Here is a 26,563-nt window from a genome sequence, read left to right on the forward strand (position 1 = left end):
CCATCTCGGTCGTGCCTACCGTGTTCTCCAGCCCGCCAGCAGGTAGTGTCGTAAATTTCAGACGCGAGGTTTCGAGGAAGCCAAACGACACACTGTCCACGCTATGTTGCCTGTCAGAGCTGATCACCTGTCACACTCTAGTTTTCAATAACAGTAGATCACACTCAACTGCTCTCCTTACTCACATAAGGACCACACTGGTCTACTACTGGCCAAGGAAACAAAGCCAGAGCATAGAAATATCAGCCAAGGAAGCACAAGAGCACGCACTGGTGAGCGCAGAATCCTACAGACTGCACCTACTCGGGTGCAGTTGGCTACTCGAGCAGGCTCCGGACCGTAGCAGCCGTTATGGGCTAACTCGTGGCGCGAGCATGGTAGCTAAGACGCTCAACTGGGCCTTGAGCAGCTTCCTCGAGCTCAAGCAGTTCAGCCATATTAGCGTCCGCTACAATGATCTCGCACAGGTTTATGCAATAGAGAGGGCATACACGACTGTCAGCTTTGTCTTGCAATAGAACGCATATCCTGCGAAAGGTCTCTTGACCCTTCACCGGGATAACTTCTGCTGAGAAAGGTTTATTTTTATACTCGAACAGACATGTAGCTGGTATTTTTCTATAGAAACTCTTATGATCATAGGCTTACTTGGTCTAATGAATTTCTGTTCAATTCTATATACAACCATTGTTGGTACTCTTTGATACTAGAATTGTGCACTACGATGGAGTCATTAATGTCAACTTGACTTTCGAGAGAGAGGCATATAGCACCAGTTCTCGATGTCCTAGCATTGATCGCGTGAGTGCACCGGCGCGTGATGTCGGGTCGCGCTCTAGACTCGGGTGTAGGTCGCCATTTGTGTGCTCTAGCTTCATCCAAGCTGTAGTTCCCCAATAGGAACCAAAGATATCATAGCTCGACGCCTGTCACCACAAGCGAATGGCAGTCTGAGGCTGTTCATCACACTTGTGGGAGTTTACGTGGGTCCCTGCGACTTCATGGGCTCGACATGTAGTAGCATTCGCCTTACAAGCACTACTTCACTTAATGCTTGTCTGCACAACAGACGTATAGACACCACTGGTCGCACAATAATGAATGTCTTCACCATCAGTTCGAGACTATGTAGTAACTATGTTTGTCACATCAAATGCTATAAATATGTCCTTTATCTGTGGTATTCACCATAAACTAATTGTAAGCATGTGATAGCGGGGCTTACCAGTCAACGACCTTTCTTAGCCATTATGTGTAAGAGGTAGATGGACCTTAAGTAGTCTTCCATGATCTTTGAGTGGTTATCAACCTCGAGCTCATATCGTTTAGTCTAATCATTTACAAACCGACACTGAGAATCTTTTACTGTTAAATTCAGCTATCACACTAACTAAGTAACTCTGTTTTGATACGTTTCAAATTCTAAATAAGATTGATGAGTATTATGATCTTAAATAGTGAATATTTGGTCCGTTTGCAGCAGCAAGAGTTAACACGTGCTGACTACATGGTACCTTCACAATCAGCGAAGCCCCGGACGGTGCTGAACACTGACCGAGGAGCTCTAAATCTTACCAGCCCGCAGGGGTTCGTACGGATGGAGGCTTATGCTCTCAGATTCCAGGGTATGGGTTAGATCGTACCTACCTTCAAGATCGCGACCAGACATTGAAATCGGAGCACTTTTGACTATAGCGTTACGGGCAACTCTTTCAATACAATGAGATCCTTTTTGGTAGTTCGGCTACACTTTCAGATCCTTATAGTTTTATTCGTGTGTTGCCATTTAGCGACGATTCCTTTGTTCTTTAGGGCTATAGTCCATTTGCGCGAGGGGCGCTCAAATTGAAATATACTTTCGCCCCATTTGGCAGCAATCATTCTCATGGCGGCGTTGCCAAGATTCAAATACTCTTTGGTCGAGTGTCTATTCATTAGGCGCGCCAATCAGATGAGTGATCTTATACTAAGACGCGTATAATCGTGAGAACTGATTATCTACATAGAGTCTGTTATATGCTTATATCTGGTCCATCTACTCGGTTCTCTCCGATTGTCTTTGCTCCACTCCTGTAGCTGTGTGAACTGAGATTCTTGTCTCTCTAGTTGGTGTGTGTAACTTTGAAGTGAGATCCAGCTCGTCAGGTTTAAGCGTATCTAGACGCACACTTTTATACAACGCACATCTTTTAAACAAATAGATGAAACAGAGTGGGCGTTGTCCTCAGCTGTGCTCTGACCAGCCTCCATCACAGCACACCATTTATGTCTCTCGTCTCTCTGTACCGATGGCTGCTTCTAAGAGTGTATGAATGAATGATCTTTTAAACAAATAGATGAAACAGAGTGGGCGTTGTCCTCAGCTGTGCTCTGACCAGCCTCCATCACAGCACACCATGGTATGTCTGTTTGTGTGTATGTGTGTGTGTGTGTGTCTCACCGGTTCTCTGTGCCGCCTTGACCAGCCCCTGTCTCAGCACCTCCCTGACCCAGGTCTTGACCTTCTCGCACCCCCCACCCCCCACAACAGAAACCACCAGGTTGGGGGAGGGCACCCCCCARTGGGCCGTCATCAGACTGTACACGATCTGAGGTGGGGTGTCACATGACAGACGCAAGAACTGACCWATAGGAAGAGAAAAGGAGAAGAGGGTGGGGAAGGGYCAATGAGTATCGCCACACAAAGTTATGATGCTCAAGAGGCTACATAAAGTGCTGCTTGCTAGTTSCTTGTTTTGCCTATAKGGTGTAGCTAATCGATAGTGAAGAGATATCAGTACMGGTGAGAACATTCCGCACGCCACGGTTCCATAGAATGCCAGACAGACGTTCTRCAACATACAGCCCAACCAGACTTGATGTAGATGAGCAAAAGACTGAAATGAAYTACATTCACATATTTGTCATTTAGTGTCAATGAATGGCTATGTGACGTATTCATTAGCATCATGAGATTAGCATGAACTCAATCTCTCAGTAGGATCATGTGRTAACATAGCTGAGTCAATTGATAGTTATGAGTTGACAGGCACTAAGCCAGCTACCTAATTCATGAATCAGCCAGTCACCATACTGACAGATATGTGTGTGTGTGTCCTAATGTTATTTATTCCTTAGTAATACCCTGGGCTGATTGATTGAGTGTGTGAGACGGCTGAATAAACACACCGTCCTCCATGAGGTCATCAACAAGGGCCAGAGGCCAAACCCAAGACACCAGTGTTGTGTGGGTGTGTGTGTTAGTTTGCCCTTGCATGAGTGTGTGTGTGCAAGTGTATGCACGCACGTGTGTGCATATGTTGGTATGTGCATGCTCTTACATGTGTGTGTTACTCACATGGCTGTGTCTCCTGCCAGCCCCTGCGAATTCCAGCTCTCCGAAGGCGTCGGTGGGGTACTCTGAGGAGTGCTGGGAGCTGTCCCACTGGCTGACGATGGCGGCTCCGAAATAGTCTCCCGTAGCGTTGGAGCCGTGAGTCTCCCGCATGCCCCCACACTGACACAATGCCCCATTGCTGACAGGGAGAGAGACACACACACACACAACATTTGCTTTGCATAGACCAGACACATTTTGCATTGTAACTGTAACTATATTGTGTCAGATAAAGGGACAACTCAGTGACCAAGAGAGAGGCTGTACCTTAAAGAGTCCTCTACGAATGTGGTGCATACTCTCTTCCTGATGATGTTGGGGATCCAGCTCTGGGAGAGAAAGAGTTGATTAAGAGTAACTATCTCGGCTACAGATGTTGAATTTTAGGTGAAACTGGATGTATAGTAGCAATTAGCAAAAAGCCAAGTCATCATACACATTGTACGGAAGTGTGTGTGTTTGTGTGTGGACTGCATGGACATGTTACTGTTCAAGGGCTGCTAAGGATTTTAGGGGCCGCCTGAGGCCTTTCACCCCCTAAGGTTGATGTCCGTGCACCCGTGGAAATCGAATTAGCATAATACAAAAATCCCGTAAAAATCTGTCGGTTTAAGCTGTCTCACCTCCACATCTACGGTGAAAAGTGACAGTGCTATTACGGTGTTTATCTGATCATGAGACTTCCTAAAAATCTGTCTTCTCACAAAATCGTCTGTAGCAACCCCTCTATGGAAAGATGAGACTCTCACGAACACGATGTGCTCTGTTCTACGACCCACAAGCGTCTTGGGACTCATCTGAAGTCGGTACAGCCGACTAGCACACTCCACCAACCCTGATGTCCTTGCCGTATCTGAATCCTGCCTTAGGAAGGCCACCAAAAATGATGAGATTTCCATACCCAACTACAACATTTTCCGTCAAGATAGAACTGCCAAAGGGGGAGGAGTTGCAATCTACTGCAGAGATAGCCTGCAAAGTTCTGTCATACTTTCCAGGTCTATACCCAAACAGTTCGAACTTCTAATTTTAAAAAGTAATCTCTCCAGAAATAAGTCTCTCACTGTTGCCGCCTGCTATCAACCCCCCTCCGCTCCCAGCTGTGCCCTGGACACCATATGTGAATTGATCGCCCCCCATCTAGCTTCAGAGTTAGTTCTGTTAGGTGACCTAAACTGGGATATGCTTAACACCCCGGCAGTCCTACAATCTAAGCTAGATGTCCTCAATCTCACACAAATCATCAAGGAACCCACCAGATACAACCCTAAATCCGTAAACATGGGCACCCTCATAGACATTATCCTGACCAACTTGCCCTCCAAATACACCTCCACTGTTTTCAATCAGGATCTCAGCGATCACTGCCTCATTGCCTGTATCCGCTATGGGTCCGCGGTCAAACGACCACCCCTCATTACTGTCAAATGCTCCCTAAAACACTTCTGCGAGCAGGCCTTTCTATTCGACCTGGCCCGGGTATCCTGGAAGGATGTTGACCTCATCCCGTCAGTCGAGGATGCCTGGTCATTCTTTAAAAGTAATTTCCTCACCATCTTATGGTGCCCCGTTCATGCCCCGTTCATGCCCCGTTCAAAAAAATGCAGAAAATGCAGAACTAAGAACAGATATAGCCCTTGGTTCACTCCAGACCTGAATGCCCTTGAGCAGCACAAAAACATCCTGTGGCGGACTGCAATAGCATCAGTCAGGAACCAATACACGCAGTCAGTCAGGAAAGCAAAGGCTAGCTTTTTCAAGCAGAAATGTGCATCCTGTAGCTCTAACTCCAAAAAGTTTTGGGACACTGTAAAGTCCATGGAGAACAAGAGCACCTCCTCCCAGCTGCCCACTGCACTAAGGCTAGGTAACACGGTCACCACCGATAAATCCATGATAATCGGAAATTTCAATACGCATTTCTCAACGGCTGGCCATGCCTTCCTCCTGGCTACTCCAACCCCGACCAACAGCTCCGCCCCCCGCAGCTACTCGCCCAAGCCTCCCCAGCTTCTCCTTCTCCAAAATCCAGATAGCAGATGTTCTGAATGAGCTGCAAATCCTGGACCCGTACAAATCAGCTGGGCTAGACAATCTGGACCTTCTCTTTCTAAAACTATCTGCCGCAATTGTTGCAACCCCTATTACCAGCCTGTTCAACCTCTCTTTCGTATCGTCCGAGATCCCTAAAGATTGGAAAGCTGCCGCGGTCATCCCCCTCTTCAAAGGGGGTGACACCCTAGACCCAAACTGTTACAGACCTATATCCATCCTGCCCTGCCTATCTAAAGTCTTCGAAAGCCAAGTTAATAAACAGATCACTGACCATTTCGAATCCCACCGTACCTTCTCCGCTGTGCAATCCGGTTTCCGAGCCGGTCACGGGTGCACCTCAGCCACGCTCAAGGTACTAAACGATATCATAACCGCCATCGATAAAAGACAGTACTGTGCAGCCGTCTTCATCAACCTGGCCAAGGCTTTCGACTCTGTGAATCACCGTATTCTTATCGGCAGACTCAATAGCCTTGGTTTTTCTAATGACTGCCTCGCCTGGTTCACCAACTACTTTGCAGACAGAGTTCAGTGTGTCAAATCGGAGGGCATGTTGTCCGGACCTCTGGCAGTCTCTATGGGGGTACCACAGGGTTCAATTCTCGGGCCGACTCTTTTCTCTGTATATATCAATGATGTCGCTCTTGCTGCGGGCGATTCCCTGATCCACCTCTACGCAGACGACACCATTCTGTATACTTCTGGCCCTTCCTTGGACACTGTGCTAACTAACCTCCAAACGAGCTTCAATGCCATACAACACTCCTTCCGTGGCCTCCAACTGCTCTTAAACGCTAGTAAAACCAAATGCATGCTCTTCAACCGTTCGCTGCCCGCACCCGCCTGCCCGACTAGCATCACCACCCTGGACGGTTCCGACCTAGAATATGTGGACAATTATAAATACCTAGGTGTCTGGTTAGACTGTAAACTCTCCTTCCAGACTCATATTAAACATCTCCAATCCAAAATCAAATCTAGAATCGGCTTTCTATTTCGCAATAAAGCCTCCTTCACTCACGCCGCCAAACTTACCCTAGTAAAACTGACTATCCTACCGATCCTCGACTTCGGCGATGTCATCTACAAAATAGCTTCCAATACTCTACTCGGCAAACTGGATTCAGTCTATCACAGTGCCATCCGTTTTGATACCAAATCACCTTATACCACCCACCACTGCGACCTGTATGCTCTAGTCGGCTGGCCCTCGCTACATATTCGTCGCCAGACCCACTGCCTCCAGGTCATCTATAAGTCTTTGCTAGGTAAAGCTCCGCCTTATCTCAGTTTACTGGTCACAATAACAACACCCACCCGTAGCACACGTTCCAGCAGGTATATCTCACTGATCATCCCCAAAGCCAACACCTCATTTGGCCGCCTTTCCTTACAGTTCTCTGCTGCCAGTGACTGGAACGAATTGCAAAAATCGCTGAAGTTGGAGACTTATTTCCCTCACCAACTTTAAACATCAGCTATCTGAGCAGCTAACCGATTGCTGCAGCTGTACATAGTCCATCTACCTACCTCATCCCCATACTGTTTTTATTGACATTTCTGCTGTTTTGCACACCAGTATCTCTACTTGCACATCATCATCTGCTCATTTATGACTCCAGTGTTAATCTGCTAAATTGTAATTATTCGCTCCTATAGCCTATTTATTGCCTACCTCCTCATGCCTTTTGCACACACTGTATATAGACTTTTTTTTCTTTCTACTGTGTCATTGACTTTTTTATTGTGTTATTGGCTTGTTTATTGTTTATTCCATGTGTAACTCTGTGTTGTTGTCTGTGTCACACTGCTTTGCTTTATCTTGGCCAGGTCGCAGTTGTAAATGAGAACTTGTTCTCAACTAGCCGACCTGGTTAAATAAAGGTGAAATAAAATAAAAATTGCAATTATAAACTAGGTACCAACACAATTAGAACAGTAAACAAGTAATTTTGTGTCATACCCATGGTATATTGTCTGATATAGCATGGCTTTCAGACAAATCAGCATCAAGGACCCAAACTACCCGGTTTATAACACTGTTCCATTGTCTATAATATGGGTCCACACTTTCAGTGTTAAATGAAAGGTTGAGTAAATTAGAAAATTGGGTACATTTGTGGACAAAATTCTATGTAAATAGTTTAAAATAGTTTTAAATATAGTTTTATAGTTTTAAATAGTTTCTCGTTAGCTGAAATCGTATTATTCCGAAGTTATTTTAGCTGTCGCGCTAGCTGTTTGGTCCGAACACATGAGCAAATCATGGGATTTTATCATAGGAAATGAACACATGTAATAAAGTAGCCTCTGCTTCCAGGCCTGAGTCACATTGTTCTCAAGAGTCTGGGAAAGTTCATATTGGAAAGGTAGGTATGAGTGGAACGCTGATTACCAGCGGCTGCTGGCAGATTGGCCGTGAGAAGCACAAACTATCCAGATTAAGATCATTTACGGTGCTAGCATTGTTGGCATACTATATATTGTTTTGAATACATTTTTTAYATAATWTGGTTGAAAATGACACTACCCCAAGTGGGCACCAGTGAAAATGATTGGCTTTCGGTTTCGACTCYCCGCCTTTGTTCAWAGCCATGTGAATWAGGGGTTCTRAGGGTGCTGCAACACCCCCTGAAAATCTGAAGAAAAAAATTACAACAATAAWGTAGTGCACTAGGCCTTTAATAGTCCTGTWTTAGCAGACCGATATATCCRTCTGCAGCGCCAGCAATGACAAAAATATTTGGCTAGCCCCCCCCGCACGTCGACAAAAACTACTACCCGCAGCTATACCTTTGTTTGAATGTGCCTATTCCAAATTGTCAAAAAATGTACAGTCTCCAGCCACCCAGGCCATAGAGCATCTATCTCTCTGCTACTGCACGGCAAGCGGTACCAGTGCACCAAGTTTGGAACCAACAGGACCCTGAACAGCTTCTACCCCCAAGCCATAAGACTGCTAAACAGCTAATCAAATGGCTACCCGGACTACCTCCCGAGTGGGGCAGCGGTCTAAGGCACTGCATCTCAGTGCTAGAGGTGTCACCACAGACTCTGGTTCGATCCCGGGCTGTATCACAACAGGCCGTGATCGGAAGTCTCATAGGGCGGCGCACAATTGGCCCAGCGTCATCCGGGTTATGGGAGGGTTTGGCCGGGGTAGGCCATCATTGTAAAATGTTACTAGTTAAATAAAGGTTAAATAAAAAAATACCTGCATTGACTCTTTTTTTGCACTAACTCTCCTGCACTGACTCTATGCACACACACTGGACTCTACCCAGAAAATTATACTGACACCCCAACACACACATACTTTCACACTCACCACATACGCTGCTGTTACTGTCTATTATCTATCCTGTTGCCTAGTCACCTTACACCTACCTATATGTACATACTGTAGCTACCTCAGTTACCTTGTACCCCTGCACATTGACTCAGTACTGGTACTTCTTGTATATAGCCAAGTTATTGTTACTCGTTATTGTTATTATTTATTCACTGTGTATTTATTCCTTGTGTCATTATTTCTATTTGCATTGTTGGAAAATGACCCGTAGGTAAACATTTCAATGTTGTTTATGAAGAATGTGTCAAATAAACTTTGATTTGATTTGTTGGGAGTGGCAAACAGCTTGGATACACTCCACCTTCTTTTAGCCTCTTACTGACAAGATGTTCCGCAGGCTTTATTACCGAAGGCGAGGTGAAAGCGTGGTAGGGACTAATAATAAAAGCTACTATCTTGTCCCTTAAGGTGCACTATTGGCTGTTGAGGTCACACTGCAAACTCACAATTATGTAGGGGAGAGTTGGGTAAGTTGAGCCATTTTTTACATTCAGCATCACTATGTCAAGAGAAATATACTATTCTTTCTAACAAAGACACTGTATCTACATTCATTTTCGATGTTGTGTATCCCTGGAAATAAGAACAATTCATGTAAACATAACAGTTTTGAAAACATAGCTTGTCAAAAGTAGTCTCTTGAAAAAAAATGACCCCAGGTATGGGGTAAGTTGAGCATAGAGAAAGGGTAAGTTGAGCCACCTTGGGGTAAGTGGGTGATGGTGTTCTGTGACAGTGGGTGATGGTGCTGGTCGGTCATAGTTTAATTAATGGATTGGAGGTGTGATAAATTGTATATCTTAAATTCATGCCTAGATTCATATGTAGATCTCTCTGTTCAATATCACTTATCCTTCCATTTCTTGACCAGTTGTCCGGGACAGGGATGTTGTTTTGATGTGCCAATTTGTAGGCAAGTTCTCTCCATGAAACTGGTCTGCGACATTCTTGACATGTTTAGCAAGCTCAGACTCCATGTCATCAGATAAGACCGTGTGTGCCTCTGCTACTCTATCATAGCCCTCCTTCACACAGGTACGTGGTCCTTTTCTTTTTTGTCAATGTACCATTCAGTCTATTTTTTCCATCTCTTGCTGCTGCTGAATGGACTTCTTCTCTTCTCTCAATTCCTTGGGGGGCTAAACGCACTGGTTTTGCATTTGTATACACTGGGCATGACGATGTCTGCTCTTTAACAATAGTTTAAATGCATGATACATTGCATAAAACTGACAAAATGTTATAATTTGTATGGTCTATGGTGGCCATTGGCTGGACTTACCCAATGGACATTGGCTCAACTTACGCCAAGGCAAACATAGACTATATTAGCCCATACATGATAGGTTTAGGATCTCACTTTGTAGCTTATAGACCCCAACTGATTTACAATTTTAAAAATCTACTTTGGTTTAGATACAAGCATCATTAAACCTATAACACAATTAATTTATTTAACTATAAAAATCTGTTTTTTGGACCCAACTTGCTCACCACTTTTTTCATGTTGTTTCTTCCTTCACAGACTCCATGGAATGATTTCATATTTGGTGTATGGACGGTTTCCCAGAAACAAGGGGTGGCTCAACTAACTATTTGGGTCAACTTACCCCACTCTCTCCTATAACTAATGGTACAGTGGGAATACCTTACAGGGTACCACTACAGTGACAAGCACGTGTACCCCTTTAAGTACAATGCCCAATCTTTTTTTCTGAGACTGTGGGATACTGTAAGTGTTAAGTAAACAAACTGTAGACTAATCTAACTGGTAGAACATGACTAGCAATAGCTGCTGAAAGGGGATTGGCATTCAATTCACAACTCATATCCCATTGACCCACACCCTAGTACCTGTCATAGCATGCTCAGTGCATATAGAAGTTATACTGTACCGGAAGTGCATTAAGATGGCTAGTCTCTCGCTCTCAAACTTTTAGATCTTGTTATGATGAGAAACCAGGCCTGGGCTAGAAAAACGGACTCTCTGGCTGATTGGCAGCTTTTCATGCAATTGAGAAAGAGATGTACTACCTCAATCAAGAAAGCTACATCTAGCTGCTTCCTAAGTTCTATCTCCGACTCCACTGGTGGTCTGTTAGAATTTGGGAAAACAGAAAATGCACTGAAGCGTGGAAATTCCTCTCCTTCCCTTCTTAAGCAAGTTGTGTCAAACTCTAGCATCATAACTGAGAAAAATAAATAAGAATTGATGTTTTTAATCTGTTCCGTCAACTTCTAGTTAATCTTTGCTTTCATTACAACAGCTTTGGACTTGTGATGTGCTAGACAACTTGTGCAAGATTGATGTTAAAAAAAATAAAAAAATAAAAAAAAGCCACAGGGGCTGATTTGCTTGATCCTTTTTTGCTGCAGCTTTCTGCTGATGTGATTGCAGAATCTTTAACACTCCACTTTAACCTAACAATTATTTCTGGTATCATCCCCAGGGTCTGGATTATCACCCCATTTCAAATGATCTTGCCTAGCAGCAAAAAATGATAGAATCCTTTGCAAATATTCAACTTAGATTTTTTTAAACTACGAAATACAGTACCTTCGTAAAGTATCAGACTCCTGGACTTTTTCCACATTGTTACGTTAGCCTTATTCTAAAATTGATTAAATAAAAACAATCCTCAGCAGTCTACACAATACCCCATTATGACAAAGTGAAAAAAAGGCTTTTAGAAAAAATTTGCCAATTTATTCCAAATAAAAAAACAAATACCTTATTTACATAGGTATTCAGACCCTTTGCTATGACACTCGAAATTGAGCTCAGGTGCATCCTGTTTCCATTGATCATCGTTGAGATGTTTCTATAACTTGATTGGACACGACTTGGAAAGACGCACACCTGTCTACATTTGACAGCGCATGTTAGGACAAAAATCAAGCCATGAGGTTGAAGGAATTGTCTGTAGAGTGTCGAGATAGGATTGTGTCGAGGCACAGATCTGGGGAAGGGTACCAATAAAGTTCTGCAGCATTGAAGATCCGCAAGAACACAGTGGCCTCCATCTTTCTTAAATAGAAGAAGTTTAGAACCACCAAGACTCTTCCTAGAACTGCCCCCACGGCCAAACTGAGCAATCGGGGGAGAAGGGCCTTGGTCAAGGAGGTGACCAAGAACCTAATGGTTACCCTGACAGAGCTCCACAATGTTCTCTGTGGAGATGGGAGAACCTTCCAGAAGGACAACCATCTCTGCAGCACTCCACCAATAAAGGCCTTTATGGTAGAGTGGCCAGACGGAAGCCACTCCTCAGTAAAAGGCACATGACAGCCCGCTTGGAGTTTGCCAAAAGCCACCTAAGGACTCTCAGACCATGAGAAACAAGATTATCTGGTCTGATAAAACCAAGATTGAACTCTTTGGCCTGAATGCCAAGCGAGGAAACCTTGCACCATCCCTACGGTTAAGCATGGTGGTGGCAGCATCTTGCTGTGGGTATGTTTTTCAGCGGCAGGGACTGGGGTACTAGTCAGGATCGAGGCAAAAATGAACAGAGCAAAGTACAGAGAAATCCTTGATGAAAACCTGCTCCAGAATGCTCAGGACCTCAGACTGGGGCGAAGGTTCACCTTCCAACAGGACAATGACCCTAAGCACACAGCCAAGACAATGCAGGAGTGGCTTCGGGACAAGTCTCTGAATGTCTTTGAGTGGCCCAGCCAGAGCCCGGACTTGAACCCGATTGAACATCTCTGGAGAGACCTGAAAATAGCTGTGCAGCGATGCTCCCCATCCAACCTGACAGAGCTTGAGAGGATCTGCAGAGAATGGGAGAAACTCCCCAAATACAGTTGTGCTATGCTTGTAGCGTCATACCCAAGAAGACTCGATGCTGTAATCGCTGCCAAAGGTGCTTCAACAAAGGACTGAGTAAAGGGTCTGAATACTTATGTCAATTTGATATTTCCGTTTTTTATTTTTAATAAAATTAGCAAACATTTCTGAAAACCTGTTTTGGCTTTGTCATTATGGAGTATGGTGTGTAGATTGAGGGAAAAAACAATTTAATCAATTTTAGAATAAGGCTATAACGTAACAAAATGTAGAAAAAGTCAAGGGGTCTGAATACTTCCCGAAGGCACTGTATATTCTAAATGTACACCAGTCAGGTTTCAGACCAGGTCATAGCACTGTCTTTGCTACCTCTATGTTTTAAATGATGTTCTTAATGGTTTGGATAATAAGAAACACTGTGTCCATGTTTATTGACCTGTCTAATGATGGCTTCAACACTGTGTCCATGTTTATTGACCTGTCTAATGATGGCTTCAACACTGTGTCATGTTTATTGACCTGTCTATGATGGCTTACACTGTGTCATGTTTATTGACCTGTCTAATGATGGCTTCAACACTGTGTCCATGTTTATTGACCTGTCTACAATGATGGCTTCAACACTGTGTCCATGTTTATTGACCTGTCTAATGATGGCTTCAACACTGTGTCCATGTTTATTGACCTGTTAATGATGGCTAACACTGTGTCCATGTTTATTGACCTGTCTAATGATGGCTTCAACACTGTGTCCATGTTTATTGACCTGTCTAATGATGGCTTCAACACTGTGGATCACTCATTACTTATTCAGAGGCTTTCATCAATTGGACTTGACCAGTAGCTGGTTTGAAAATAATTTAAAAGGACAGAATACAGTGTATATTTACTGATGGAGTTAAATCAGGTTGTTTAGACATAACAACGGGTGTCCACAGTATCCTTGGTACAAATATTTTCATTATTTGTTTAAAAAAAAAAAAAAATTAAATACTTTCACCTGTATGCATATTGACACTGTGGTATATAATATTGTCACCACAGCTGACAAGGCTCTGTCAGAGCTTCAATCTGCCTTTATCGCCTGTAGAAAGCCTTGGTTGAACTGAAATGAATTCTTAATGCTGGTTAAACCATGTATATGTTATTTTCCAAATCACGTAAAAATGTATCTGATGATTTATGTATGTTTTTGGATGGAGCCCTCATTGTGTCCCCGCTTATAAATGTCTGCCACTGGATTGAAGCCATTGGATGCAGTTTATCAAAGTGCATTGCGTTTTATTAAGGGCGATAGGTTCAGTACACATCATTGCATTTTGTATCAGAAAGTAGGCTGACCCTCCTTGAAGTCTCAGAGCGAAGCATTGCGCTCTTTTTGTCTATAAAGCCCTCTTGCATATGCTTCCGCCATACCTTACCTCATTGCTAACCTTCAGACTTATAAGTTACCAAACCCGGACTCAGGAATGGCTAAACTTTGAGATTCCTTCAATATCCTTCACTCTCCTTCCAGACTGTACGTTTGTTTATCCCATGTGTAACTCTGTGTTGTTGTTTGTGTCACACTGCTTTGCTTTATCTTGGCCAGGTCGCAGTTGTAAATGAGAACTTGTTCTCAACTGGCCTACCTGGTTAAATAAAGGTGAAATAAAAATTTATTTTAAAAAATCTACAAATTTAGGTTAATCTGCTTTTAGTTTTTTTGCGCCTCTCATGTGGAATGATCTCCAAACATTCTTAAAGTTGGTCCTTCTAGCGCAATTCAGGTGGATGTTACAGGGCGTTTTTACTGAAGAATGTGTTTGTTTCATGATTGTATTTAGGTTTTCGTGTTTTGAGTTTGCTTTTCCATGTGTATATACTGTAGATATGTACAGTATAGTGTAATCGTTTGATGTTTTCATGCTGGGCTCATCTGAGAAAGAGAGCGCAGTTTCAGCATGACTCCCTGCTTAAATAAAGGTCAAATAAAATTAACACACACACCCTCTCTCTATACAAATATTGACTGTCCACTCAAGCACCACTATTCAACAGAGTACATAAGAGAGAGGAAAATGAGCGGACAAGATTAAAGGTATCACTAGACAAGAGAAATACCTTCCTCTCTCAATAGGCAGATTTCCAATGACCAGGTTTATTCAACAAAAGCAATGTCGCAAAAATAACTTGTGACACGTGTAATGGAAAGGGAAACGTGTAATGGAAAGGGAAACGTGTAATGGAAAGGGAAACGTGTAATGGAAAGGGAAACGTGTAATGGAAAGGGAAATGTGTAATGGAAAGGGAAACTAAATAGGAGAAAGGTTCTAAAAGATCCACAAAATGTTTCTGTTTGACAGGAACTTTCTTTGTAGCAACAAATGATGGAAAAGTGTTTCTCTAATAAATAACGAATTATATAACACACTTATGTTTAAAATGCTCATAAATGTGCAGTAAATGTGTACACAAAACAAGCTGCTCAGTTACTACTCTAACCAGCAGGAGCTCCGGGTGCCCAGGCTGTGCGTCCAGTGCTTGGATTGTTTTGTCAGCTATTTGCTATGAGGGGGGACTGCAAAGTAAATGGACATCCTGGGGTGCTGAAATGTGCGCTCAGTTCTTCTGATCTGCCCTATCAGGTAGTCAACTGATAGCGCTAGAGAAAATTGTACTTGAATTTTTATTTTTTTTATCATAAAAAGTCATTGGGAGCCTGCTGGATGGGATCTGGGACTTGATAAACTGGACAGCCACATCCAACAACAGTCGAATAACAGTCAGAGGGATACACTAGCTAGAATCTTCTCACGGACCAGGTAAGACAAAAATGCATGGCTCTGTGAATTCCCAATTAGCAACACCGTATTTTGTTTCAGATGCTAGGTAGTGGACAGGGTGTGTTCACTAAATCATTGTAATTGACATAGGCTACATTTCCATTTTTCATATTTTAGGTGTTTTGTTAGTTCTCCTCGAAATGGTCAAATAATTTAAGCATAGATTCTTAACTTTTTTCTAATTTGGCAAACAGAAACTAGGGGACATAGTAACTTGGCCAAAAATAATGGCACCGATTGGCCTACAGGGGTCGCTGTTATAAGCRGTCTCACAAACCCTCATATCTGTTGCCCCGTTTGACCTAGAGACTTTAAACTTTGTATGTAGGCTGTTTCCGCATGCTGAATACATTTGTCACAAGGACCCATAAGGTCCGTCAGGATAGATTTTCCTCCATCTTGGACATTTTGGAAAACGTGTTCTGAACCAAATAATATCAAATTTGACAGTTTGATAAAAGCTAAAGAAAATATAATTCTGACCTTCATTTACCTGCATATCCAGACCTTATATTTTGCCTCACAATGAACTGGACTGTTTTACCATTTTCTTTTCAGGACAACCCGGGCTACACATAGAACACAAAACAATTTGACAAACAGTTGCAATCATGAGTTTTATTGACAAATGTCAACAATTTCTTTTTTTTTAAAGGTCCGCCAAAACAAAAACCTGATAAAAATGAATTTGAATGCTGTAGTACAAAAATAGTTTCTTCAGTGAGAAATTAATATCCAACTAGTCAGTGACAACTGTGTGGAGATTGTGACAGCAACTACGTGAGCTTATTAATATATTATAGACACCATGTCCTGGCATTTCCTATGATAGTCTATGTCGAAGAACGCCTTACCTTCAAACAATTATTGTGTAGCTTGTGAGCGTCAAAGAAAAAAACATGTTACACGTGTTCATGAGAGCCTCAGCTTTTTCATAGATATCTACAAACTATTAAAAGCGCAAACCATTCTTACTCTACAGGGTTTTTTGTAAAAAAAGACCCGGCTCAGGGCCCCTTCTGGGTCCGCCCTTGTCTCACAACAACTGCTCTAGCTCAGCCCCTAACACATAATGGTTGTTACCAACTGATGTAGAATAAATAGACAAATCCAAATGGTACAACCCAGAAGTATGTAGCTTAAACACACAATGTTTAAAAGGGGTTAGAAGCCCTAAATCACGCCGGCCTTAAGAGATGGCTGGCTATTTATCGATAAATCAGGAAGTCCGATTTTACGTGTCCATTTAAATCCTTTGTAAATACACTCCAATGGCCTGTCAACTTGAAATATTTTAGGGTCATCAAAAACATTACTATGTTATAGGATATGCTTGGCATTGATATCATAAAAAAGGAGGAAGCTTAACAATTCACTTTTTTGACTACGAGACACTAATGTTTAAAATAATCATAAAAAATCTTCTTCTCTTGGACTTAGAGTCAGATTCACTCCAAATGTGTTAGACTCATCACAATAGTTCCTAAAGAGTTTGAGAAAATAACATTGATGCATTCAAAGATGACCACACTATACCAGTAGATACTTATTAGCACAGACGCTAATATGCTAAAAATACTTCTCATGAACTATAGGACTAAATGGCACCAAATTTGGAATGTAGTCCCTTGGTACGTCTTAACATAGCTTTTCTCAAAGTAAGGGATTGTCCATTTTAAACCACTGTAAATCCACTCCACAGTGGCAGATCAACTTGTGTCATCACTATTATGGCCAGTACCTAAGATGAACCACACTGAATTTGCTATTGACAAAAATAAACTATTTACTACTAAATCGTTATATATGTAACGCTAATACTCAAAATCATCTGCAATCATCAACTTCTCATGAACCATATGTCAGATTCATTTCAGATTTTGTATTTAGACTATTACATCAGTCTAATGGTTTTGAGAAGAAAAAAGGTGTTGCTGCATTCAAATATGGCCACATTGTACCTATCTGCATGTTAGCACATATGCTAATGCAAAAAAAACATACATTTTCTTCTCATGAATGATAAATCATATTAAGTCCCGATTTGGTATATAGACTCAATGAATTTGAGAATGATTAGTTGCTACATTTAAAGTGGGCCACACTACACCACTAGATGACACCAGGGATATAAGAGCTGAACCGAAAGACATGGGACCATGACATTTTGGTATGAAAACCTTATGTATATGTCCTTAGAAGCTGTGTAAATATAAAGTCACTGCAACCTTTGATGGCTGCACCAGACCAGTTGGTGGCACTATGGATGTCATTAGTAACTTATGTGACACTTACTTTTTATTTATCTTTAGGCAAGTCAGTTAAGAACAAATTCTTATTTCAATGACAGCCTAGGAACAGTGGGTTAAACTGCCTTGTTCAGGGAATCCCCTTGTCAGCTCAGGGATGTGATCTTGCAACCTTCTGGTTACTAGTCCAACACTCTAACCACTAGGCTACCTTCCGCCACTGGTGCCAGAGCAATGACTATTGTCTAATGCAAAAAATATATAAAAAATATGGGCAAGCCAAAATAAATATTGTGATTAGTATATCTGTATAATCAGATATATGAACATAGTGAAAAGTGGATCTATTATTCAGGGAAATTAGAAACCCGGAAGTCCTGCCGCTTGCACAGTCTGCGTATTACAGCTGTGAGATTGTATTGACGTATTTTGGAACGCTGATGTGGAGTGCCTCAACTGAGATTTAAATCATTTACACACAAATATTGAATTCCTGGACTTTATTTTGTCAATGATGACCGCAATATAGCTATACACACTAATGCTGAAAATATTTCACAAATCATAACGTAAACCATTAGTCAAATTGACCCCAGAATTGGTATATAAACTCATTACATTAACTAATGACTAAGAATGATTACCTGTTGCATTAAAAAATAACCAACCTACAGCACTAGACTAAACTTCACTTGCATCATCCTTGTGGTACTGAGATAAACATGGTAATGATTTCACATGATAGTTCCTACATGATAGAGTGCTTGCTTTGATAACCAACTGATACTGTCCTTTCTATCATCTTGTGAACCTTGTTGTAGAGGACTTATGGACTTAAATCATTGTGCAACATCATGGGTAAGCTCTGGCCATTGTCTTTCAGCTCGAAAAATAGGATTTCTACTGCTGTGAGCGTTAAAAATCTGCCTGTTCAATGTATTTCCATCACATTTTCAAATTGTAGACTACTGATGGTTTTGTCATAAAAACTGTTGCGTTAATTAGCAAATTATGAGATTATTATGGACAAGAGCAAGATTTATATTTGTCAAATGGCTGCCAATCATCGATCATCATGTCTCCTGTGAAGTTCATCATAACTTATTTCCTCTGTAGCATAATAAACTGCATGCTTTTCCGAGTTGTAGTGGGAGGACCACATAACATATTATTATGTAACTCCAAGTTTCCTTTAACGTCATTAATTTTACCGGCAAAAAGATCCCACCATGTGGAATGAACAAATTGTCTGTCGACATTCATGAAATTATCTCCATCATCTTGTTCTTGGCTTTTTTTATGCTTCATATAATTTATCCGCATGGGGTAATCTTCTTGGTAGCCAACTTGATTCTTCTTGCATGTCCTACTGAGGTGAAAAAGCATTGGATTGGTGTAAACATGGGCGAGAGAGAGTTTCCTTCCACCAGTCATAGCATTATTCTTTTTGAATCCAAGTCACATTGAGTTTGACTTTATCATTTAAAGGGCCAATCAGCAGTTGAAACAAAAACAAAGCATTATACCCTTCTAAAATAACCTTGGTGCACATAAATGGTAATTTTTCACTTACATTTTCAAGTATAAAATTACATTTGTTTTCATTGCTTTTTCAAATAACAAATGTACCCCCTCTGGTCTTGGCACATGTGGTCCAGCCAACAGTTCACAGATAAAGTGCCGATAGGCTAGCCTACATGATGAGATCATATTGGATAAAAGAAGAATATTTGTATTTGTCAAATGGCAACCAAGCAACAGTCCACCAGGGGTCAATTTATAGTCCCCAGGTCCAGAACAAATTCAAGGAAACATACAGTATTATACAGAGCCATTAGTGCATGGAACTTCCTTCCATCTTATATAGCACAAGTGACCAGCAAACCTGGTGTTCCAAAAACAAATAAAGCAACCCCTCACAGCACAACACCTCTCCCCCATGTGACATACTTGTTGTGTGTATGTACTGACATGTATGTGTAAGTGACAGATGCACACACTACATGTTAATGTTTTTAAATTGTAAAGTCTTTGTCTGTAATGTATTTTTCGTTATATGTCGGACCCCAGTAAGACTAGCTGTTGCCATTGGCTGATGGGGACCCTAATAAATCAAAGCATCGATCATCATGTCACCAGAATAAGACCCTGGATATTTATTGGAAAAAAGCACTAAGCTCATCACTGTGCACTTTCACCACTCTGTGAAGTTCATCATAACATAATCTGTAGGGTAATAAATTGCATCCAAGTCATAGGAGGACAACACATATAATCATGTGAATACAAGTTTACTTAAATATAATGCTTGTATATCAATATTTGCACATAAATGCATTTTCCATAGCCATTTCATGCTGATTAATTTTACAGACACAAAAAGATCCCACCATGTGAAACGAACAAATTGTCTGTCACATTTATATTATTATACCACCACTTCCTGTTTCCATCACAGCTGTAGTGATTTTTTATTCGGTATGACAATAGTCCCATAGAAACTGTGGATGGAAACGTGGTCTTTGTCTCTATTTGCTCGCTCTTGAACAGAGTTTTGTCCAGTCTTATCTCTCCCTTGTTTCTATTTCTCGGGNTTTTGTCCAGTCTTATCTCTCCCTTGTTTCTATTTCTCGGGAATAATGAATGGAATGCATAGTACTACCATACCAGCATGTGGGCTATCATGCCTTATCTTTTGTGACTGACACAAATTGTGTAATTTAAATTCTCAAGTTTAGTTTATTAGAGGCTGCATACATATACAGAACTTATGGGCCAATTGTCACACAGAGTTTTGCTTTTTCACTCCTTTCAAATAGGGTTAGAAAAACCTTTCAGCTTTTGTATGTCAAGAGACTAGAGGGCACTAAAACTCATGTTTTTTTAATAAACTACTTTGTTTGTGGGACAGTTGGCAGCTGCTGTACAACTTAAATTAGTCGTATGTCCAACCTCTCGTCCTATCAGTTCATGCATGAAAAAGATGGACTAGCCTGCCCTAGGGATTTGAGACGCTCGTGTCACAACAACGCAGACATTATCCCGTCATTGCCACTCAAAAAAACAGTTAAACGTCGACAAAAAAAATGCAATAAAGTCATACAGAACCTTGTTAGAAGGTATGAACAAAAAACAGCAAGCCTACAGTAGTATGCCTTGCCTACATTGATGAGTAAGTAACTGTCACAAGGATTGAGAATTCAGCTATTCTTGTCTCCCTGTCACCACATAAGAATAATGTGCCATTTACGATCAATTATGTGCAGATTTATTTAAAAAATATTTGCCAATAGTTTTATACTATAGAGCCTTGAGGTGGTAGATTTTTGACAATGAATGTAAAGCTACTGACATTGATGAATGTAAAGCTACTGGCATTGATGAATGTAGGCTATATCAAGATTAGGGTATAACAGGTTAGGTGGAACTGTAAAATCAAGATTAAGTTACAAGTTTCCTGGTTCTGTAAGCACTTTAGCCTACTGAATTTCAGCAACTGAAAAGAGAGCAATTAGTTAAATAAAGAAATACCACGAAATGGAGAGGAATGACATAGGCTACTGCAATTTTACATCTAAATTCCATCCAAATTGATTTTTCTTTTGCGATAAACGTTATTTATTCTATAATAAAAGTCAGTTAATACTATACTTTCTGCATTCAGTGAAATATTTAACACAGAAACAGAAAACCCTTTCTGCATATGCTGTAGTAGGCTACCATTCACACACGATTTTGGCTTGCCAATACCCAAAGAAGAAAAGAAAACCTTATGGCACAGCGGGGACTGAAGAGAGACATTTTTATGCATTTTGTATTATATTTCGCATTTGTATTACATAGCCTATGTGATTTGTGGTTGGGATACAACTGTGATATGTGGTTGTCTCACCTAGCTATCTTAAGAAGAATGCACTAGCTGTTGGTTGCTCTGGATGGGAGCGTCTGCTGAATGACTAAATTATAAATGTACACTACATGACCAAAAGTATGTGGACACCTGCTCGTCAAACGTCTCATTCCAAAGTCATGTGCATCAATATGGAGTTGGCCCCACCTTTGCTGCTATAACAGCCTACACTCTTCTAGGAAGGCTTTCCACTAGATGCTGGAACATTGCTGCGGGGACGTAACCTCTCTGGGATATGTGGGACGCTAGCGTGGCCAACATCCAGTGAAAATGCAGAGCGCCAAATTCAAATAAATATCTATATAAAATGTAACTTTCATGAAATCACATATGCAATACACCAAATTAAAGCTACACTTGTTGTGAATCCAGCCAATGTGTCAGATTTCAAAAAGGCTTTACGACGAAAGCACACCAAACGATTATGTTAGGTCAGTACATAGCCACAGAAAAACACAGCCATTTTTCCAGCCAAAGAGAGGAGTCACAAAAAGCATAAATAGAGATAAAATTAATCACTAACCTTTGATGATCTTCATCAGATGACACTCATAGGACTTCATGTTACACAATACATGTATGTTTTGTTTGATAAAGTTCACATTTATATCCAAAAATCTCAGTTTACATTGGCGCGTTACGTTCAGTAATGTTTAGCTTCCAAAACATCCAGTGATTTTGCAGAGAGCCACATCAATTTACAGAAATACTCATCAAAATGTTGATGAAAATACATGTGTTATGCATGGAACTTTAGATAAACTTCTCCTTAATGCAACCGCTGTGTCAGATTTAAAAAAAGCTTTACCGAAAAAGCACACCATGCAATAATCTGAGTACAGCGCTCAGAGCCCAAACAAGCCAAAGAGATATCCGCCATGTTGTGGAGTCAACAAAGTCAGAAATGGCATGATAAATATTCACTTACCTTTGATGATCTTCATCAGAATGCACTCCCAGGAATCCCAGTTCCACAAGAAATGTTTGATTTGTTCAATAAAGTCCATCATTTATGTCCAAACACCTCCTTTTGTTCGCGCGTTTAGTACACAATCCAAACTGACGATGCGCTGGCAGGTCCAGGCGAAAGTTCAGATGAAAAGTCATATTACAGTTCGTAGAAACATGTCAAACTAAGTATAGAATCAATCTTTAGGATGTTTTTATCATAAATCTTCAATAATGTTCCAACCGGAGAATTCCTTTGTCTGTAGAAATGCAATGGAACGCAAGCTACCTCATGTGAATGCGCGTGACCAGCTCGTGGCACTCTGCCAGACCTCTGACTCAATCCCCTCTCATTCCCCCCTCCTTTATGGTAGAAGCATCAAACCAGGTTCTAACAACTGTTGACATCTAGTGGAAGCCTTAGGAAGTGCAATATGACCCCATTTCCACTGTATCTTGGATAGGTAAAGACTTGAAAACCTACAAACCTTAGATTTCTCACTTCCTGGTTGGATTTTTTTCTCAGACATCATTCAAACAGTTTTAGAAACTTCAGAGTGTTTTCTACCCAAATCTACTAATTATATGCATATTCTAGCTTTTAGGACAGAGTAGCAGGCAGTTTACTCTGGGCACCTTTTTATCCAAGCTTCTCAATACTGCCCCCCTGTCCCAAAGAAGTTAATTTCATTCAGCCACAAGAGCCAGGTTGGGCACTGATGTTGGGCGATTAGGCCTGGCTCGCAGTCTGCGTTCCAATTCATCCCAAAGGTGTTCGATGGGATTGAGATCAGGGCTCTGTGCAGGCCAGTCAAGTTCTTCCACAGCCTCCTGAGATGTGCAGTGGTCCAAGGCTGTGCCACTAGACATCCTAGTTCGAGTCGAGGCTCTGCCGCAGCTGGCCGTGACCGGGAGACCCATGGGGTGGTGTACATTTGGCCAGGCGTCGTCCATAAGGGGAGGGTTTGGCCGGCAGGGATGTCCTTGTCCCATGGCCGGCAGGGATGTCTTCTAGCAACTCCTGTGGCGGGCCGGGTGCATGCACGATGACACGGTCGCCAAGTGTACGTGTTTCTTCTGACACATTGGTGTGGCTGGCTTCTGGGTTAAGCAGGCATTGTGTCAAGAAGCAGTGCGGCTTGGTTGGGTTTCGGGGGACACACGGCTCTCGACCTTCGCTCTCCTGAGTCCGTACGGGAGTTGCAGCAATGAGACAAGGCTGTACCTACAAATTGGATACCACAAAATTGGGGGAGAAATAAATAAATAAAAGTTCTTCCACACCAATCTCGACAAACCATTTCTGTATGGATCTGGCTTTGTGCACGGGGCATTGTCATGCTGAAACAGGAAACGGCCTTCCCCAAACTGTACTATAGAATGGCAATGTATGCTGTAAGATTTCCCTTCACTGGAACTAAGGGGCCTAGTAAGAACCATGAAAAACAGCCCCAGATCATTATTCCTCCTCCACCAAAGTATACAGTTGACACTATGCAGTCGGGCAGGTAGCGTTCTCCTGGCATCCGCCAAAACGCGTTTCCAGAGTCCAATGGCGGCGAGCTTTACATTGCGCATGGTTAGGCTTGTGTGTGGCTGCTAGGCCATGGAAAGCGATTTCATGAAGCTCCCCACAAAACAGTTATTGTGCTGACTTTGCTTCCAGAGGCCATTTGGAACTCGGTAGTGAGTGTTGCAACCAAGAACAAACATGTTTTATGCGCTTCAGCACTCGGCGATCCCATTCTGTGAGCTTTTATATTTATTATTATTTATTTTTTTACTTTCATTTAACTAGGCAAGTCAGTTAAGTACAAATTCTAATTTACAATGATGGCCTACCAAAAAGCCTCCTGAGGGGACGGGGCCTGGGATAAAAAATAATAAAAAATGAATACAATATAAATATAGGACAAAACACACATCACAACAAGAGAGACAACACAACACTACCTAAAGAGAAACCTAAGACAACAACATAGCAAGGCAGCAACACATGACAACCCAACATGGTACAAACATTATTGGGCTTGTGTGGCCTACCACTTCGTAGCTGAGCAGTTGTTACCCCTAGACATTTCCACTTCACAATAACAGCAATTACAGTTAAACTGGGCAGCTCTGGCAGGGCAGACATTTTACGAACTGACTTGTTGGAAAGGTGCAGCATTGACAGTCACYRAGCTCTTCWGTAAAGCCATTCTACTGCCAATGTGTCTAGGGAGATTTTATACACCTGGCTGAAATAGCCGAATCCACTCATTTGAAGAGGTGTCCACATACTGTTGTATATATACAGTGTATATTTATGTATATTTTGTATTTTATATGTTGTTTTGTTCACTTTTTGGACCCCAGGAAGAGTACCGCTACCTCAAAAGCAGCTAATTGGGGATAAAATAATGCTAAAAAGACACGGGCTATTTAATGTACGAAATTGCGTGACACGTGTTTAGAATAGTAAACCAAACCTGATCTTTGTCGGATCTTCTTCTTCCCGTTCTCCCTTCGCCTCCTTCATGCTCTTTATCCGTCATTGCGCACTCTTGCCCCCTTCCTCTCGCCTCTTCTCCGGTCATGTCTAGATGGATTACAGCTTTTGTCAAATTGACGTCAAAAGTAGTTTTTTGTGCATTTTAGCTAAACCAAACCCTTCTCCTAAATGCTATGAAAAGTCCATTTTTACAAAAGCTGTATCCCTCCTAGTGTTGATAAAACGTTTACTGGAGACAGGAGATCAAGTTGAGACATAGGACGAGGTGGATATTTGTATAATAAGGCAGTTTATTCACAGGTAAAAATATCTTAGTAAATCGTGCAGCACGGCCCCTTCTGTCTGATTCGTATGGAATCGTCGGAAAAGAGACCGCTCTAAACAGTTTGTACAGATTATATAGGCAACAAGCAAAGTAGGTTGATCTTGTAGTCTGGCCTTCCTATTGGCGACTGGTCGTGGGTAGTCCCTGTCCGGGCCTGATGTCGACGTCCATTGGCTCTTCACACAGTTCTTTGTCTTAGTCTCATCCTTGAGCAGAATGCATGTGCGTTTGTTTTCAACAGGGGCCTAATTCATGGGGGGAGGGGAGTGTGTGTGGGTCTGTGGTTATTTATAAAGGTACAAAGTGTGGGGGTATAGTGGGGATGGGTGCATGTTGTGCCAAGTATAGCTTGTGTTGAGAAGTTGTAAAACAAGTTACCAGTATCTAATACAATTTCTTACAAATCCCCCTCTTCACGTCTTATAGACGTGAATAAACTAGTTAAAATTTGTCAGAAGACACATTTTTTTATTCCCTCTTCACGTCTCACAAGAGACGTGACATAAAAGTAAAAAAGACAAAGCTATGGGATAAAATTTGTCAGAAGACAAATTTTGATTCCCCCTCTTCACGTCTCACAAGAGACGTTGACATAAAAGTTCTTAGTCCTCAAATAGATAGACAGGTCCAGCTTCCCCATCATCAAGCAATGGGAACATTTGGGCCCTTTCCTGATTAGGGTCTATGGCGGCAGTGATAACACAGCTAACAAGCGTGCGCGCACATGGAATGCAACAGCATCCACAAAGTACAAGAATGCCTGCAAAAACGGAAATAGATACTAGGAATGAGGAAACCAGCGTCTTATATTTACCAAAAGCATCCATCCATGAGTCCCACATAGAAGTGTCCACTCCAGAATGCTGTTTCATCTTAACCATTAAGGGTACGAAGTCCCTCCATGCTACAGTCAGACTCCCATCCGTAGCTGTGTTGTTGGGAATGAAAGTACAACACTGTTCACTCACAAACATGACACAGACCCCCCCCCCCCCGTTCTGCCAATAACATATCAACCGCGATTCTATTTTGAAATGCCATCAGGGATGTAGCTTTCCAATTGTCCATGGACCGCCTCAAAGCCTTGTTGAGTCCAAATCACACATTATTAACCAAAAAACGAGAAAAATGTTAATCCTCAGGTCCATCCCTCTATACAACCTGTACCGGATGGGCTCGTCGCCACCCGGGAACTTCAAACCTTCACAACAGGGAGGAAACAATCACTTTTTATTC

At 41.8% G+C, this 26,563-nt stretch overlaps 1 protein-coding gene across 1 annotated transcript; it reads right to left on the minus strand.

The window, feature by feature from the left end:
• Positions 1 to 2,301: 2,301 nt before the first annotated feature.
• Positions 2,302 to 25,208, minus strand: LOC112071485 (transient receptor potential cation channel subfamily M member 4-like). The gene is made up of 4 exons (XM_024138936.2): positions 24,980 to 25,208; positions 3,644 to 3,705; positions 3,338 to 3,515; positions 2,302 to 2,621 (listed from the first exon to the last, which is right to left on the minus strand). The coding sequence occupies exons 1-4, from the start codon at positions 25,085 to 25,087 to the stop codon at positions 2,385 to 2,387; spliced, it is 585 nt and encodes a 194-aa protein (XP_023994704.1). The 5' UTR covers positions 25,088 to 25,208; the 3' UTR covers positions 2,302 to 2,384.
• Positions 25,209 to 26,563: the final 1,355 nt, after the last annotated feature.

The sequence above is a fragment of the Salvelinus sp. IW2-2015 genome, unplaced genomic scaffold, assembly GCF_002910315.2.
Source record: "Salvelinus sp. IW2-2015 unplaced genomic scaffold, ASM291031v2 Un_scaffold1623, whole genome shotgun sequence".
NCBI classification, from domain to species: domain Eukaryota; kingdom Metazoa; phylum Chordata; class Actinopteri; order Salmoniformes; family Salmonidae; genus Salvelinus; species Salvelinus sp. IW2-2015.